The sequence below is a fragment of the Equus asinus genome, chromosome 21, assembly GCF_041296235.1.
Source record: "Equus asinus isolate D_3611 breed Donkey chromosome 21, EquAss-T2T_v2, whole genome shotgun sequence".
Lineage (NCBI taxonomy): Eukaryota > Metazoa > Chordata > Mammalia > Perissodactyla > Equidae > Equus > Equus asinus.
Genome location: NC_091810.1, coordinates 17,082,375 through 17,100,322, shown reverse-complemented (window position 1 = coordinate 17,100,322; position 17,948 = coordinate 17,082,375). Strand labels below are relative to the sequence as shown.

General features: G+C 46.3%; 1 protein-coding gene across 10 annotated transcripts in view; it reads right to left on the bottom strand.

Annotated features, from left to right (window-relative positions):
• Window positions 1-17,948, bottom strand: part of VGLL4 (vestigial like family member 4) — a 141,759-nt gene that overhangs the window by 14,065 nt on the left and 109,746 nt on the right. Inside the window, exon 1 of one of the 10 annotated variants that reach the window (XM_070493113.1) lies at window positions 9,749-9,870. The exons of the other annotated variants lie outside the window; for them this stretch is intronic. Within the exon in view, the coding sequence (XP_070349214.1) occupies window positions 9,749-9,762 (14 nt within the window). The 5' untranslated portion in view covers window positions 9,763-9,870. Of the gene's footprint in view, window positions 1-9,748; window positions 9,871-17,948 lie in introns of those variants that run through there. 10 annotated transcript variants of the gene reach the window in all.

The window sequence follows — 17,948 nt, the reverse complement described above, 5'->3', positions numbered from 1 at the left end:
ATCCCAAAAACAGAACAGCCAGGGGCTCTCTGCTTCGATGACAAGCCCATCCTGGTCAGCAGTGAATTGGGGGCAGAGCCTCTTCACCTTTAACTGTGGGGGAAGACGGTGTTGCATGTGACAACTATCATCGCTTAGCATCACTTAATAAACAAGGAAAAGGCCATAGCCCGACATCATCACAGGCTCAAGGGAACCCAGCCTGGGTGTGAAGGACACCACAGTGACTAATTACATTGCCACCACATCTGTCCACCACGTCACAGTTCCCCCATTAACTCCCCACAAAGGGAGCATCCCCTTTCTGCTGGTTCAGATTTCAGAAACCCATTACACGGAACTCATTATCACGTGACACTGGTGACCTGCAATTCTGGTGTGAGAAGCATATACCACTGCCATGTTGCCCTTAGAAAGGAGGGTCCAAAAGTCCAGCGCATTAAAAGTTGGAGAATCCCCCTAAGTGATTACTTACCTTAATTATCTTTGTTATCATACACTATCATTTATTGAATGCCACATGCCAGATCATAGGCTGGACCTCACTACCTTATTATATCCGGCACAACGCTGCAGACTAAGTGTCGTCATCCCCATTTTATAGACGAGTAAACTGAGGCTCAGAGAGGTTGAGTAACTTATCTAAGGTTGCAAAACCAGTACAGTACACGGATGCTAATTTATGGCTCTGAAGCCTTTCTTTGTCACCTTTCCAGAGAGACAAAGACAGGGAGAGACAGAGAGAGAAAGAGAAGGAGGGAGAGGGAGGGAGGGAGAGGGAGGAGGCAGAGAAACTCAGACCTGTGTGCCAGCCACCAGAACTGACAGATGGAGCCGCACCGTCGTACTCGCTTCAGACCTCTTCCTTCCTCTTCAAGGAAGCATGGCAGCGATCGAGGCGGCAGAACGAGGCAGACACAGGTGAAGCGCCCCCTTCACACCCCAGGCCCACCGCACTCTTCATGCTGCTGTTGTGCATCTGGGACTCCTCCCTTCCAATCACACACGAATATTTCTGTAAACGATGTGTAGCAGGTCTTCAACTCACATCACGGCGTCACACTGCATGCGCTGCTTTACAGCCCTGCTTTCCCCACGTGGTGCTGAGGCCCACCCGTGTTCCGACAGAGATGTAGTTTATTCAGTGATTTCCCTGCTGTATAGCACTCCTTCATAGGACTACACCATAGCTGAGTCATCTGTTCCTGTCCTGTCTGGCCTCTGGACAATCTCTGGTTTTTCCTTATTATAAATGACCCCACAGGGTTTCTCTCCTTGCCCATGTCTCCTCGTGCCTGGGTGCAGGGTTCCTGAGTGTCTCTCAGGTAGGCATCTAGAAGTGACTGCTGGGCTGTAGAGCTCCCCACCTTCAACTTCAACAGATGCTGCCAAAACCCTTTCCGACGTGGTTGTCCCCTCTGCGCTCCCTCTGCCAGCTGCGCATCCCCGCTCCTGCCCGCGTGCGTCCTCCATGACATCTGGTCCAGGCAGCCTGTGGGCATCTGCCACTCTCATGGTGTGGAATCACTCCTCCTTGTTATTTTAATTTGCATTTCTTCAGTTACCAGCACAGCTGAGCATCTTTTCAGACATTTATTGACTATTCTCCTATTCTGTGAATTATTCTTAATTTGTTATGGGTTGAATTGTGTCTCCACCAAAAGACGTTGCAGAGCTAACCCCAGTACCTGTAAATGTGACCTTATTTGGAAATAGTCCTTGCAGATAATCAAGTTATAGGCCCTAACCCAATATGACTGGGGTCCTTATAAAAAGAGGAGATTTGGACAAAGTGAGCGACACGTGCAGAGGCAAGGTGATGTGCAGAGAGAGAAGGCCATCGACAAGCCCAGGAACGCCCACTGCTCCCAGGAGTTAGTAAGGAGGCCTGGGACAGACTTCCTCATGGCCCTCGGCAGGACCAACCCTGCCGGCACCCTGATCGCGGACTCCAGCCTCCAGACTGAGAGACAATACATTTCTGTTGTGTGAGCCGCCCCGTCTGTGGCACTTTGTCACAGGAGCCCCAGGAGACTGACACAATTTCCATAGCCTTTCCCTCCTCCACTGCTTTATACTTCTTTAGATGTTCTCCATACCCATATTTTTTTATGCTTTATCTATAATTAATCCCCCCCCAAAAAAATGTTTTAAAGCTCCTCTGTACATTTTCAAAGAGGTCCATAAGATCCACTGGACCTCAGGTATCCTGTGTGCACTCCTGTCACCATGAGGCATATTTAATAAGCACCAAGAGATGGCAACATGAGCTGAGACCAGCGTGTGAGGCCAGGCCTGCTAATGAGAAGCTAGAGGACCAGCTGCCCCTGACTTCACCCCCTAGTACAATTCAGGAAGCCAGGAAAAGATACTCCCACCTGCCCCTACATACAAGAAGGAAGAAGCTTGTCAGCCAACTTATAATCCACAACCTTTTGGCTCAGGAACATCTGGATGGATGAAAGAATGAATGAGCCAGCAGATCTCTTCATTATTCCTGCACTGAAGGGCCCATCGATAACCAACACCCGGAGACCACCGGCCAGCTGTGAGGCCCGCCCACCTTCTCTCAGTCAATGCTTGTGCCACCCCTCTGACGTGCCCACCACCATTCCCACGGGGCGTGGCCGGAACAGGAGGTGGGAGGCGGAGCGCTCTCCCAGGGTGACACGGCTGGGAGGTGGTGGGACAGGGACTCCAGTCAGGCCAGCCTTTCCTCTTCTCTGAAACAGCCTGTGAGGGTTTCAGAAAGAGCGCATTTCCGGGGTGGGCAGGAGGGAAAGTCAGCAATACTGGGTAGTGAAGAGGAAATCTGAGACATCTGCTGACTGACTGGGACTCTCTCCCTAACTGAGTCAAGGGTTTCCAGACTAACCAACACCTCCTTAGAGTCTCCAGCCTTCAGGAGTCCCTGACTCCCCTCCGCGCCCCCGCAGTTCAGCCCTAATTAGCGTTTTGTGTGATGATGTGTTCTCCCCACGCCTGCCCTTCTTGCCAGGACTGGAAGGAGCCCCAGGGGAGAGTGGGCCTCTCCTTTCCTCAACACAATTACTGTGCAGATCTGCGTGAGGGACGCAGGGGCACCCAGGAAACCTGACTGGCCTCACCTGGAGCTAGCTAGTGCACTCCCCCATCGCAGCCACTTAACTGAAGCTTCCAGGTAACCAAAACGTACGCTTTAAGATGAAAATATTCTAAAACTGGTCTAGTTAGAAACCCGTCTGAAACATCCCGCAAATTAGTTCTTTCCTTTCTTGGGGACCCCAGGTCTTTATTATAAGCACTGTTTTCAGATGTGAAGCAGGAGCCTCCACAACAGGCCTGCATGCTCTGCACAGGTCCTCTCAGATGCTTGCCCTCGTGGCTCAGCTCCTTGCCGTGTTCAGTTTCCTCCCTGGTTATCAGGTCATTTCTGGAGTAAGTGTGCCTCGCACTGCTGGTGGCCCTCATCTTTCTCTTCTCCTCACAGTGGGCCAGAAAGCCAGGCCAATAGGTTTGCTAGAAGGATGTGGAAAGTAAGAACTCTGAGTGAGTGCAGGCCTAGCACTGCAGCTTTCCCATCTCCAATTCCAGAATTCAGATCTCACTTGCTGGGGAAAGTAAGGGCTTTCTAGACCTATTGCCATCGAGAGGCAAGACTCACCACATGGCCAGCCAGCAGAGCAGAGCTCTCACAGCCTACAGCCAGGGAACTCAGTCACATCTCTGAAGAGCTCTAGTCTTTGTACATAAGGTACTAGTTTTCTCTGACCAGAACTGTCTGTACATGTTTTCCATCATTAGCTGAGACGAAGAAAAACTAAAGTTTGAGAAAAGAGGTCAACCCTGAGAATATGACCGGTAAAGCATCTTGTCTGCCCCTATGTGAGCAGCTCCCTATGTGGAGAGCAGTGGCCTCCACCTGCAGGCCACCCCCAGGACTTAGGACAGACGGGGCCGATCCACGGGCACCCCAGCACTGCTCCTGGACCGCACAGATCACGTGCCCCGCAGGTGCACACTCGAAGAGTTCTAAATGAATAGAGGTGTAGCTGAGATTAATAAAATATAAATTAATTTAAAACTCCTCCTGCTACTAAATTTGTAGTCGTTTTGTCACTACGTATTCTCTCAATGAATATTAAAAAAATAGAACCACCATCATATTTTTGGCATTAAACAGAGTCCTTGTACCAGAGAAGGGATGGAAAACATATGTCTTTCCTTCCGTAACTCAGCTACAAGTCTGAGGTGGACAAGAACCAGGAAAGCTCATCTCTGCACAGCAAGAGGCATCAACACGGCGCTATTTCGCTTTGCTGTCCTCAGTTAGGGATCCTTGAGACCAGACGGCTGGGGTCAGGGTTAGAGAAAGGGGGAGGGGAAGGCCTTTGCCCATGAGACTGTCCAGAGCCGGCTTGTAAATGGACCATGTCTGCAGAGGCTTTGCTGAGGTCGACCAGAAGCTCAGTTCTCCCCGCTGCCTCCTGCCCCCACACCCTCAATCTGCTTCTACACCCCACTGGCAAAGCCTTGCTTGTGCTGGAAAGCGGAGAGTGGGGCCTGCTGCTTTAGACCCTCGTCCAGAAGGCAAGGACGGAAGCACCTATTTCTTAGCCATCCACTAACCCAAGACTCATCACCAACCCGAGAGACCACAGGTTCCTTCTAGATGCTCCTGGAGGGAAGCAAACAGGGACAGGGACCCTATGCATACCGCACTGCTCAGAAGTTTCCATAAATTGGTGTCCAGAGCAGTGCCGGGCACACAATAACTAATTTATGAATGAGCCAACCAAAAAGCAAATGAATTCCTTAGAAAAACCAGCAGCAACTGGCTTGAATAAGACCAAGGGGCTCAGAACGCTGGGCAGCCAGAGAGCCTCTGGCTCAGGGGACAAGCAACTCCAGCCATCGCAAACCCACCAGAAAGCAACAGTCTGAAAACACCTTCGACCGTCTCTTCCACCCTCATTCTTCTGGGCTGTACCACGCCATCTTTCCAAACTCTATTCAAATTCTTCTGAAGGCTCACACTTAGCTGTTATTCCACATTTTGCAGCAAATCACTGGAAAACATTATAAAATAGTTTAGGGAAAAGACCGGGTGCTTTCTCCTACTCAGGGGAAGAGAGCTGCACGGTGAAATGGCCGTGACACAACGAGAGGGATGTGGAATGGCAGCGTCCCTAAAGACTGCTGAGCAGCTACCTGTGGCACACTTCCAGGGGTGGGCGCTGACTTCCTCTTTAGACAATTCACTCAGCTATTGAAAAACTTCCATAAAACGTTCTTCCTCGTAATGAATGAAATCTGCTTTCCAGTATGATTCTTCGGTCAAAGGTCTGCCCTTTGAAAAACTCAGTTAAGTCACTTCCTCTTCCCTGCCACACCCAGAATTCTCTTCACCAAACAAGGACCCCTCCAAATTATCCTAATAGCAGACCCCTTACCCTGCTGTCACCCAGCTCTGCACGCTCTCCAAGTTAGCATCCATCTGTAAGTGTGCAACCCATAATATCCAGATGTCACCTAAAGAACAGAGCACACAGGGGAAGATCACTGCCTTCTTTCTGAACCAAAGGTCAGGGCAGAAGGTCGACTAAGAACGAACTATGGTCAACAGACTAGGACACTAGAAATCAGGATTATTCCAAGCCCGGCAGTCATCTAGAACCACACTTGTCACAGCACCACCCACGATGCCAAGTTACTTCAGCAGCCGTGTCACATAGTAAGCGTGTGGTCACCTAAAACCCTCCTACTTTTCCCTCTTTGAATTCAGCTCATATTGGCTAAAGAGAGCTGTACATGAACTCCTACTCATATCTGCAGCATATGTGCATGCACGTCAGAGACAGACTATCAAACTTCCGTCTGGCACTACTGGTTTGTTGCAACCCCCCTTCCCGTACACGCACCTACACAACCACATTCCTCCACCTGAACACAAGCCGCCCTCCGACTGTCTAGTCGCGATGTGACGGTAACCAGCGCCAAATTATCTCGCAGACTGCTTGGTATGAGGATAACCTCTAATTCAATACATTTATTCAACATTAAACAAAAATTATGAAAGCCAGTTTTTCCTTTAAAATCACCCACCTACCCTGACTGACATCAGAAACTTCATGGGCAAAATTACATTACTGAGTTAACTATATGACTATACTAAAAACTTTGAAAATTTAAGTATTGAGTATATAAAGTGATTAAATGGGGGCCAGCCCGATGGCGCAGTGGTTAATTTCGCACGTTCCGCTTGGGCAGCCGGGATTCACCGGTTTGGATCCCAGGTGCCGACCTACGCACCGCTTGTCAAGCCATGCTGTGGTAGGCATCCCACATATAAAGTAGAGGGAGATGAGCACGGATGTTAGCTCAGGACTAATCTTCCTTAGCAAAAAAAGGAGGATGGGTGGCGGATGTTAGCTCAGGGCTAATCTGCCTCAAAAAAAAAAAAAAGTGATTAAATGCTCATCCAATAAAAGATACTGAGGCGTCTACCAAATATTCTTTAAAATATTTATTACTATTATTAAATTATTATTGATTATAAAATTATGAGAGGACCTAAAGGACCTTCCATCTGGGAGTAGATTACGTAGTGCATTAATTCTAAGCATTTAATACATTAATTCCCCTCTGAGCAACCAGGCACTCCAAGCTGAACTCCATCTTTCCAAAATCTAGAAGAAAAGGTTGGCTAAGCTATTTTTTTTTAACATAGGAACAAAATTTAAATTAGTTAGAGATTATTTTGAGGACCCTCAGGTGCTTACAAAGGCCACCACTATATGGACAAGTGATAGGCAAATCACCAATCCATCTCTATTCTTACAGCAAAGATCCCAAGGGACCTGAAAAAGAAAATTGATGGCCTACTTCATTTTCCTCTGAGTTATAAAATTGCATTTCTTTACAAATATTCTCATTTTCCAACTCTTCGTGGAATTCAGCACTGACTTTCCCTGAATAGTCTGCTTAGCTGTGCTGTAACATCACTAAATCTAAGAGCAATCCCCTGGCTATTAACACCATATTCAACCTGAAACCTGGAACCCTGAAACCCTGAAAAGAAGGGAGAAAAAGAAACCCAGGGCAACCTGATGGTTGCATTCAACACTCAACTGGCATATTTTTCCAAACTCCTGAGTTGAAGATTCTAAAAGTGGCTTCCGGGGTCGGCCCCGTGGCACAGCGGTTAAGTGCGCACATTCTGCTTCGCAGGCCCGGGATTCACCGGTTCGGATCCCAAGTGTGGACATGGCACCGCTTGGCACGCCATGCTGTGGCAGGTATCCCACATATAAAGAAGAGGAAGATGGGCACGGACGTTAGCTCAGGGCCAGTCTTCCTCAGAAAAAAAATAAGATTGGCAGATGTTAGTTCAGGGCTAAGCTTCCTGGGGGGGGGGGATAAAAAAAAGTGGCTTCTGATAATCCAGAGGACTACCATCCCCCAAAGCCCCAAGTCACAGAACCCTTTCCTTTTCATGAGGACTTTCAAAACCAAATGGCAATGGTTAATCTTAACTACCCATTAAATTAAAATTACCACCCCCAAGAGTCGTCACACTCTCTATTATTAGGCACCAAATATATTCTCAGAGAGCGGAACTTCTGTGCTCCAAATTGCTTACCTCTTTACACATTGCTCATCCCAGCAGAGTACAGAATACAACAGCTTAACACATCATAACACGCATTATTGTTAATTCAAGTGAACAGAAGTTAACTATTAGTCCTCAGAAGGTTTTTAAAATGTTTTTACTGTGGTAAAATGCACATAACATAAAATTCACCATTTTAATCATTTTTAATTATATTCAGTGGCATTAAATACATTCACATTGTTGTGCAACCCTCACCACCATCCATCTCCAGAATTTTTTAATCTTCCCAAACTGAGACTCTGTCCCCTTTAAACACTAACTACCAATCCCCCCCATTGCCTGGCAACTACCATTCTACTACCTGCCTCTATGAATCTGACTCCTCATATAAGCGGAATCAGACTCTATTGTCCTTTTGTGACTAGCATATTTCACTTAGCATAATGTCTTCAAGGTTCATCCCTGTTGTAGTATGTGTCAGGATGTCCTTCCTTTTTAAGGCCAAGTAGTATTCCACTGTGTGGATAAAGCCCAAGTTGTTTATCCATTCATCTGGTGACAGACACTTCGGTTGTTTCCACCTTTTGGCCACTGTGAAGAACGCTGCCTTGAATACAGGCATGCAAACATCTCTTCTATTCTTTGGGGTATATTCTCATAAGTGGACTTGCTGGACTATACGGTAATTCTATGTTTAATTTTTAGTCCTTAGACGTTTTAACAAACAAACACACAAACAAAAAACTAGTATTGAAGGAGGTTGGAACTACAGGGTGCATTTTTCACTACACGTTTGCTCCTCTCTACTAGAGAAAAATAAAAGGTTTCCAAAAGGATGGGTCTGGTCCACAACAACAACAAATGCAAATCTTTGTAAACACAGTCCCAGTGGTTCATGAGAGAAACACTCATGAACAATGTAAACATTTTGACATAAAAATTAAATAAACAAAGAACATCCACCACCCAGCTCACTATGTCCAGCAAACTCAGGCACACATGGGGACTGCAGTCAACAATGGTGTGATCACCACTGAGCATCGTGGAGACTCACGAGCTACATATTTGTGGTTCTCATTTCTCACTATGGGACTTTAAAAATTACTTCCATCCGAGGATGGCTCATGTTAATTACAGTAATAACTACCATTTGTATAATATTAGCATACAGTTTTACAAAGCGCCTTGCACATACATTATCGTTAACAGACCTTCTATCGCCAACTCCTCCATAATGCCCGGAAAATGTGTTTCTCAAACGATGAAACTAAAACCCTGTTGCACCTATCTCGGCAGGCAGGTGAAGGCACCCGGACACCCGGCTCTCAAGTAGTCAATTACTTCACTCTCCATTTTAACCTCAGCTTCATTTTGGAGCAAGGAGGGGAGAAAAAGAGTGGGAGTTATTTTACAAGTTACTGAGAGACTAAGCAAAAAGCATTCATTTTCCATTAAATGTGGAGGATCACTCAATCTCTAACTGATCCTGCACTCCAGGGCAACTTACAGAGGAGAGACTCAAGTAAAATTTCCACGGAGGGAAGTGGTCAAATAGCTGAGGTCAAAACGTCCAGACTTCAATTGTGGCCAAGTGCTTTCGTTTCCCTTGTAATTTTCTTTAAGAATAAATGTTCAACCTAAAACATACCCCCTTTTGGAGGCGATCCTGGCAGCTGAACTGAGTAGGAAGCAAAAGCAACCTGTCCTCCCCCCGAGACTCCGCAGCCACTCAAACTCTGCAGCATTGTGCAGAGGCGGTCACATGATAGCCCAGCCTGGCAATAACATGTCAGCCATCACCTGAAACTTGGTTACTTCCAACCCATTAAGGAAACAATTACTAGTGTGCATGAACCTTCCAGCTCACACGTGCCCTCAGTGGCCAGCCCACAAACAGCTCTCTCTCTCCTTCCAGTCCTCTCTCAGAAGAAACTGTCCGTGGCACGGCTCTGATTGGGACAAGGTGCCCTTTGGTGAGGGGAGAGGGATGAGAGAGAAAAATCTCTGCTGTCCCTTCTGAGCAAAATCAACTCTACCTCTCCCAGCACTTGCTGCCTCATAGTTTAAATTAATTACAGCTGAAAATACAGGGTTGCCATCTGGTTTGAAAAAGCAAGGATAAGGGAATAAAATGAAAGGGTTTTTGGTACTAACCTCACTTTAATCATTGCCAAAGAGCATGAAGACAGCCCAGCGTCCTCCCACAAGAAAGCCTTGGGCCTCACAAACTTGGCAAGCCGTCCCAGGCACAGAACTGGAGAGGCAGAATGCCTGTCAGAATAAAAGTCCCCGTCTGAAAGCACAGTTGCAAGGTAAGGGCCTGCCTGCCCCCACGCTGCAAGAAAAGTTTCCTACCGGTCCCGGGATAGGTTAGCAACTCCAGGGAGGGTTTATTTACAGACCGTGTCTTGCCAAAACGTGACATGCATCATTACAGTTCCATTTTGTGAGAAAATAGATCTGCTGTCAGAATTATAGCATGCGATTTCCTCTTTCTTTGTTTCTCCATCTTCCATAACATAAGGCTTTTATAAAACTCTAAAATAAGGCTAAACAAAACACAGGAGAGGAAGGCTGCTGCAGAAGGGAGCCAGCTCTGCCAGAACAATGCATGCCCCACTCCACAGCACCCTTGCAGCCGGCCCCTTGGAGAAGGAATGTCAAAAATCCCCATCTGTCCTCCGCTGCAGCCACAATTGCAGCCTCACTGGTGTTTTGTAGGAAGCAACTTCCTTCTGCTTCCCCCCCACAGCAGAATCCCGGTGAGAGGCTCTTTGCTGTTAGGACTCAGGCTGCAGAGAAATGCTGACTGCGGGCCCTGGGACCCAGGGGTACCACAGCCATCCTTGGTTCCCCTCGAAAGGCCTTCGGTGGGTGCAGAAAAGGGCCAAGTTGGCAGCTTTCTCAACCATATCCCAGCATCAAAGAGGCCAGAGAAGCGGAGCATCAGTCAGATTTTCAGCCCAATTTAAACTTTCACCTGCCCACAACCTGGGTTCTTTTCGACCCAAGTGAGTTTTGCAAACAAAACCTAGATGACCTGAGCCCAGCTGCTTTCAGAAAGTACCTCCCACTGAGGCACAGTGGTGTCATCGGAATAAACTGATCAACCTGGTGTAGTCTTCACAAACCAGAGATCAGAGCCATTAACAGAGAAGATAAATGCAGATTATGAAGACAAGCATTTCTGTTCTGGGGAAAAACACATCTTCAACCCAAAACTGATGTGCAAGTTGTCTTCCAAATCCTGCCCTGACAGAATCATTGTCTATAGCAACAGTGTCCATAACATTCAAAATCTCAGGAGTGTAACTTTCGAGTAAATGGTACATCTGTCAAACCACAGGAAACATCTGGCAAAATGGTTAAATAAAAAAGAATTCAAACTTTTGATTTCGGAGCTTGCTTATGGTACCCAACAAGAGGCCAATAAAACAAATACCGAACGAGCCCAAGGCTAGAGTGAAAATGTCCTGGAGGGGAGGGAGAGGCAGACAGGTCGGGAAAGGCTGGCGCAATCCTGTTCCTCCATCAAGATGGCCGTGCCCCTGGCTCTGCCCTGCCCACCACCACCACCACCAGGGCTGACTCCTGCATGCTCACATCTCCCTGCCACCACCAGCAAAGCAGGCACTCAGGAAATGTGGGATAAACGCACTGATTAAGCAATGTACAAACCACACACTTCTCTTCATTCCACAGCTAACCTGTAGTAAGCATACACAATTATCTCACTACCAACACACAACCCAGACATGCGCCACAAGGTGACAGCCAACACATTTCAGTCCTGTCTAGAACACTTTAGAAAGCTCTTCCTTTAAAGAAAAGATTTAATAATTTGACCATCTCCAAATTTAAAAAAATATAATTTCAAAAACACAGTAAATAAAGTTGAAAAGCAAATAAATTAGGAAAAAGATTATTTTCCTACCACATCTGCCAGAGAATCCTTAATATGAAGAATTGTAACACATCAATGGAAACAAGATGAAGACCTAATTTTAAAAAAAGGGCAAAGATATAAAGAGTCACAAAAGAAGAAATCCAAAAGGCCAATAAGCATGTGAAAAGATTATTCTGTTTCCCTAGCAGCAGGGAAAAAAGGCAAGTTCCCACAATGGTTACCCTTGCAAAAATTAAACACGTGGTGACAATCACCTTCAGAAGAGGCAGGGAGACAGGCACGTGCGTACAGCTGCCGGCAGGAACGTAAACTAGCAAACCTACTGGAGACCAACCTGGCAGGATGCACCAGGGGAAGCAGAAACAGGTGACCCCTGACCCAGAAATTCCACTTCTAGAAAAATGTGAAATATGAGATACGAACAAGGATGAATATACAGAGATAGTCCCAGAAGTTTTGCAAATAATAACGAAACACTGCAAGCAACCCAAATATCTGTATTTGTTAACAAGTTCTTTTGGTTACAAGGAACATAAAACAAGGCCAGCCAGCTTAAGAAAAAAGAGGAATTTACTGGAAGGATACTGTGCTACATTTCTTGGAAACGAAAGAAGAGTTGAACAACCAATCCTTGAAAAAGGAAAACAGGAGATGGAAGGAGCTCTGTGCTCCTGTGAAACGCACCCAGCGCGGCTGCTCCCTGGAGCTCAGCCTGCGCTCTCCCAGCACGGGTGCAGGATGCTTGGCTGGGAGACACCACGCCAACCACTACAAGTTTTACAGCACAGTCACCGCGAGAAACACCACGGGCATCTTTCTAGGTCCTACATGTATATCCACCTCCAATCACAGCGCCATTAAGGACTTATTAACATCATCTTTAAAAATTCTGAGATCGTTTTTATTAGACATCAAATGTGCTGCTGAAAATTAGAAGACCCCTCCCCACACATATGCAAATGCTGCCAGTTTTCACAGTCAAGAGACTTCACCTGAGCTTCAAATGAATTATTTATAAGTAAGAAATTGCAGGTCTCACAGGAAAGCAATCCACCAGGGTTTCCTAAGTCTAGGGAGAAGAGGAATAGGGGTCTGCTCCATCTTTGCCATGAATAAGTAAAGGTACTGAATTTTTTTTAAAGTGAAACTGTTGGAATTATTGGCTAGAAATAGAAATGAACCTTTGGGGCAGTAATAAAAATTCATAAAAGGTGAATGAAGTTCTCATAGAACAGGCATGAGCATTTTAATTTATTCCATATAGCTCACCATCTGGGGTTCCAAATCCTCTGCTTCCTCCTTCAACATGACTTCTCTCCCTCGCCCTGCCCCCTCTTCCTGAACTCACGCTTCCTACCACCAAATAACTACGCACATGTCCTGAATACTTCCCTTATTTATCATATACAACATTATCCCTTTCAGTGTTGACGGTCTCCCCGCCCTTGGTCCGGCTGCAGTTCCAAAGGGAGGTCTCACAAGGAGCTGACACTCCAGGGCAGTCCCTGTCTGGGTGCCCTCCTCCCTTAGCCTCCAAAACACCACCAGCAGCCACCCTGCAAAAGGGGACAAACTATTCTAGATTAAAGACCACTAAAAGACACCACAACTAAAGGCAACGTGTGATCCGTAATTGAATCCCGAATTAAAAGAAAACCTCTATAGACGGCATTATTGAGTGTGAACATATATTGTATATTAGATTGCATCACTGCTACAACACATGTAAAGAAAGAGAAAGTAAATGTGGCAGAATCTTAACGACTGATGGATCTAGCGAAGGATATGTGGGTGCTCACTGTACCAGTTATTCAGTGTTGCTGTAGATCTGAACTTTTTCCAAAATGAAAAGTTGGAGGGGAGGGAGAGGAAAATGGCAGGTGAGATTATCACCAAATTTGGATGGTATGTTTAGAACGTTCTAACTTAAAGTACAACCAACATGGGATGTTGGGAGCCCTCAAACAGTCTTACAAAAAAGCTGACACAGGGATATGAGGAGGAACCTGTGTGATGGAGAGGGACACGCCATACACATGAAGATGCCACAGGCAATGAAAATGTTGGTTTTAAATACTAGCCTCAAAATGAAAGCCACAAGGCAGACTGGACACGAGGCAGGTTGGACAACCCAAAATGCCCACTCTGAGCTGTGGGAGAGTTGCTTCCCATACTCTGTGCGGCTTGCCTAAAAGTGTGCAATAGCAGGATTTAAATAAATTCTTTTTAGAAGTTAACCACGGTGAAGGAGTCTTTCGACAATTGATAGTCCAAGGAGGTCATCTACTGAGAGACAATATGGGGAAAGGAAATTTGGGATAGCTCACCAAAGTCTTGAAGGTCATCCTAAAGAACCTGGCTTTTAACGTGTCGTCAAAAAGGAGCCAGAGCCACTGCCCACCAATAAACTTTGCCAAACAGGCTCTCAAGAAATACCTGCTGACTGCGGAGCACCATGGCCAGCAGCCCCTTCCAACAGCGGCTCCATTCCCAAAGCACATCCGTGTTACACGGCTAGCTCCTCAGGAACACGCAGCATCTGTGCGTCCATCACCTGGTATAACCTCCTCTAAAGCTAACAGCCTAACACAAGTGAGGCAGTGTCGTTCCAACCAACATACAGGGATCGAGGGCTATTAGTGATGCAAGCCCAGAGTTATCACACACAACAAAACAAACACAATGGATCTAATAGAAAATAGAAAACATTTTGGCTTTGGGAACTTTTTAGGTAGATTTGAGAAATAGCAGAAGTAGTAGACACTTGGGCAGAGATCTGTGTGCTTTCCTAGTATGAACACATCACTCTTTGGGTCAACTTCCACTCAAAAGAAATGCCTGGCCATCTCTCTGACCTGTGAGGTGCACCCACCTGATACCTTACCTTATGTCCACACTGGGATCAGAGCAAGATGCAAAAGAAGAAATATAGAGGAGTCGGGGAAGGGAGGAATTTCACTGATACAAGAAACTCTGCAGGCTTATTACTCAAAGTCAACATTGAGATAAGATCATTTGATCCAGAATAAACATCACAAGCAGGGCTAGGAATTCAGATTATAAACTGAGCATCTGCCAGGTACTAGGGATTTACATTTTTCTGTCTTAGGGCAGGTGGTGTGAGGAAAGGAAGGCAGTGGAGGTAGCAGTGGTGGGAATCTCTCTGTTCCAGCACGTTCCCTGAACTAAACATCAAGACTACAAGGAAAAAATGGAAGTACAATAAGTGGTGCCACTCAGAGTTTATCACATATTTGAAAGCAATTCTTATCATCTTTCCTAGTCAAAGGGAAGAACGTTTTGACAGTGCTCTCCTAGTGACTCATTTTCCATTCAAACATTGACTTAGCACCTACAGGATGTCAGGCACTGTGCTGGGTGTTAGCAGGACAGACATAAGCAGATTTAGCCCTTGTCCTGGAGGGACTTACAGTTGGGGGGGGGGGGGAGGTGTGCAGAGAGATGGGTGCACAATTACAGGCAAGTATCATCATTTTATACAAGGAAGTGTTCATCTCAAAGCAGAAGGAATTGCCACTTGCCAACAAAAGGAAGCAAGAAAAGTTACCAGGACAGGAGTGAGGGCATGTGGGCTCACCTCCACAAGGAAGCACCGGGGGCAGAGGCTCCTGGACACAGAGGTCTGTTCAGTGTTTCCAGGAGCCAACTGGGAGCCATGGAAGAATTCCAAGCAGAGAGTAAGACTTCAGAAACCTTCTTCTGAAGTGCCAAGATCAGTAAACAGGTGCCGCCATGGAAATGGGGGTCTAAACTATGACCCAGGCCAGTAGCTACATGGAAAACATTTAGCAGGCTGATCCAGCAGGCTGCGGCGATGGATTAGATATGGGAGATGAGACAAAGGTGGCAGGAGGCGACTTCCAGGGCAAATGGAAAGACAGTCGTCCCCATGAAGACGGGGGACAGACTTGGGAAAGTGCTGGAAGAAGAAAGGAGCTCCTAAGTCAATTCCAGTGAAACTTGAAGTGCTAAAGTTGGGGCACACAAACAATGTCTAGAAGGCAGACAGCTCCACAAAGGGTGTGAAGGTTTGGTCTCTGCTGGACACAAAGACTTGGGAATCATCCGCCCAGGGTGGTAATTCAAGCCACGAGCTGGCATGTGACTTCATGAGAAGGTCAGAGCCCTGAGAATGCCAGTAATGACAAGTCTCTGAAAGATCCTGAGTGGAGTGGCCACAGAAGGAGGAGGGGAACTGAAGAAAACAAGAAAGGTACATGGAAACCAAGGAAAAGACTTACAAGGAAGAGAAAGTCAAATAAGATAAGAAATCGCAAGTTTCCCCCTAGATCTGGTGGTTAGAGGGTCACGAGGAAGAGAAGGGTCATTAAAAGTGTCAGTAGGGATCAAAGCACTGGACTGGGGAGCAGACATGGAAGTGGAGATAATCTGCTCTCTAGAAACAGCTCAGAGGGAAGGAGAGGTAGGGATGGAAAATAAGGTCAAGAGAGGACAGGGCCTCAGGCTCCCTCAGTTTCTCTGGCCTCAGTGAATTTCCCTGAAAGTTCCAAGCATGAAAGATGGCACCCAACAACCCCAAATGAAGGAATTACACAATCGTTTCATTACAAGAGTTAAGCTGTACAGCACCAGAGCTTTGTGAGTCTGAACATTTACAAGAGAATTTTGAAACCAAAGAAAATGTTCATTTTGTTAGGCAAGTATGTTAGCTGGAATATTCCTAATAGGTCTCATGAAAAAGGGATAAAGGATTCCCCAGCCAGTTACATTTGAGAAACCCCAGGCTACACAATGTTTCTGTACATCAGACTTCTCAAAGCCTGACATGTGCTAATGTACACGAGCAGACACAGAAGGCCAGGCTGGGTACTTCCCAAACTTGGGCCAGGGAACACTTTTTTTTCCTTAGAGCATTGTGAGGTAAGAGTGTTCTGAAACAATCTATGGACAGTGGTGCCTGGCATCCCTGCGGGGAGGGGTGTCACTTCGGTGGTCACATGCAGGTGAGGAAATTACTCCCACCGAGTTAGAAAACTCCATAACCATTCCTTGATGGGTTCAACGACAAGGAGAGATTAGGGAAGCAAAGAGGTTTCAGCTCTCAGAGCTGCTTCCAGAGTGACCTGACCTAGTGAGAGTTGGTTTGTTTCTTCCACTTGGCCTGGATCCCGTTTCTAGAGCTGCTTTCCATGTGGATCCATTAGCTGTATTTCTTAGGTGTCTTCAAGGAAGGGAAGGCAAGAGGTGGGATAAGTTAGAGGAGAAGACGGCAGCGAAATTTGTTTTCTTCTCTTCTGCAGTACATTTTGCCTCTGTCGGGGACTACGAAGGCTTGGATCCAGAATTCAGATCCCTTGTTTGGCAACGTTTCTAGCTACTGCCAGACCCAGAACATTGCTGCAACATTAAGTTCTCTAATTATGCTTGGAGACAATCTGTGAAGAAATTTCAAAATGAAGAAGGGGGGTTGCGGGGGAGAGTGAGTGTGTGAGCGTGTGTGTGTGTGTGTGTGTGTGTGTGTGTGTGTGTGTTTACCCAAAGATTTAGCAAAGAAGACAGAGAGCAAGTACTGGCATTTATTAAATAAAAGCTACACTAGACACAGAACGCGGGGCTTGTCAACTACCTCGCCACGTTCCAGCTGCATTTACAAGCAACATCCTAAAGGAAAACAAAAGAACCATCAACACTCGCACACAGGCACATTTCTTAGCATTCCTCTTTCTGGTCCTCAATCAAATCTACTAAAGTGACAGCACTTTCTATGCTCTCAGGACAGACTGGCTTTGTGTTGCAACAAGAAGAGGTCTGTGTGGTCATAAAGCAACATCAAGATTAACCCTCTAACTATGTATAAAAATAGCTGCCGTTTGTGTTCCCAGAGCAGAAGCATCTTCATGCAAACAGCACTCCAAAAGGAGCTTAAGTGCGCAGAAAATCGGGGTGGGCGGGGGAAACAGCCCAATCCTGTGTTGGTTAGTTTCCTCAACTTTTGAATAAAATGCTTTTGAATATCCATAAACCTAAAAACACTCCTTTTTTCGATTTTAGTGTGCTGTTTTAAAAAGTGACTTTACACATGGCTAACGAAAGTTCTCTGACATATCTCCGCTGTTCTCGAATTCCTCTCTAGGAAAAAAGTTCCCTTTTCAAGGTTCTCGTCCCACTTTTATAACCTCTGCGATATGGACGAGCACCACGAAGGTGCCCCTTGCAGACTAGAACAGATGAATGATGAGCTTTGTTCTGCTTCCTTGACTCTTGGCACCCTTGGCATTCCTTCACCCTGTGTGTTATTTGGCCAGAAAAACATCAGTAGCAGGATGGTTATCTGCCTTTCCAGCTCTCTGCAAAGACTCTTAAGGCAGAAACGATGCCTGCTGGGAAAAGGCTGATGTCAGCTCTTAAGAGCACAGCTCCCTGCTTGGATAAGGAGGTCTTTGTTTTCGGCTGAACTGTGAAAAT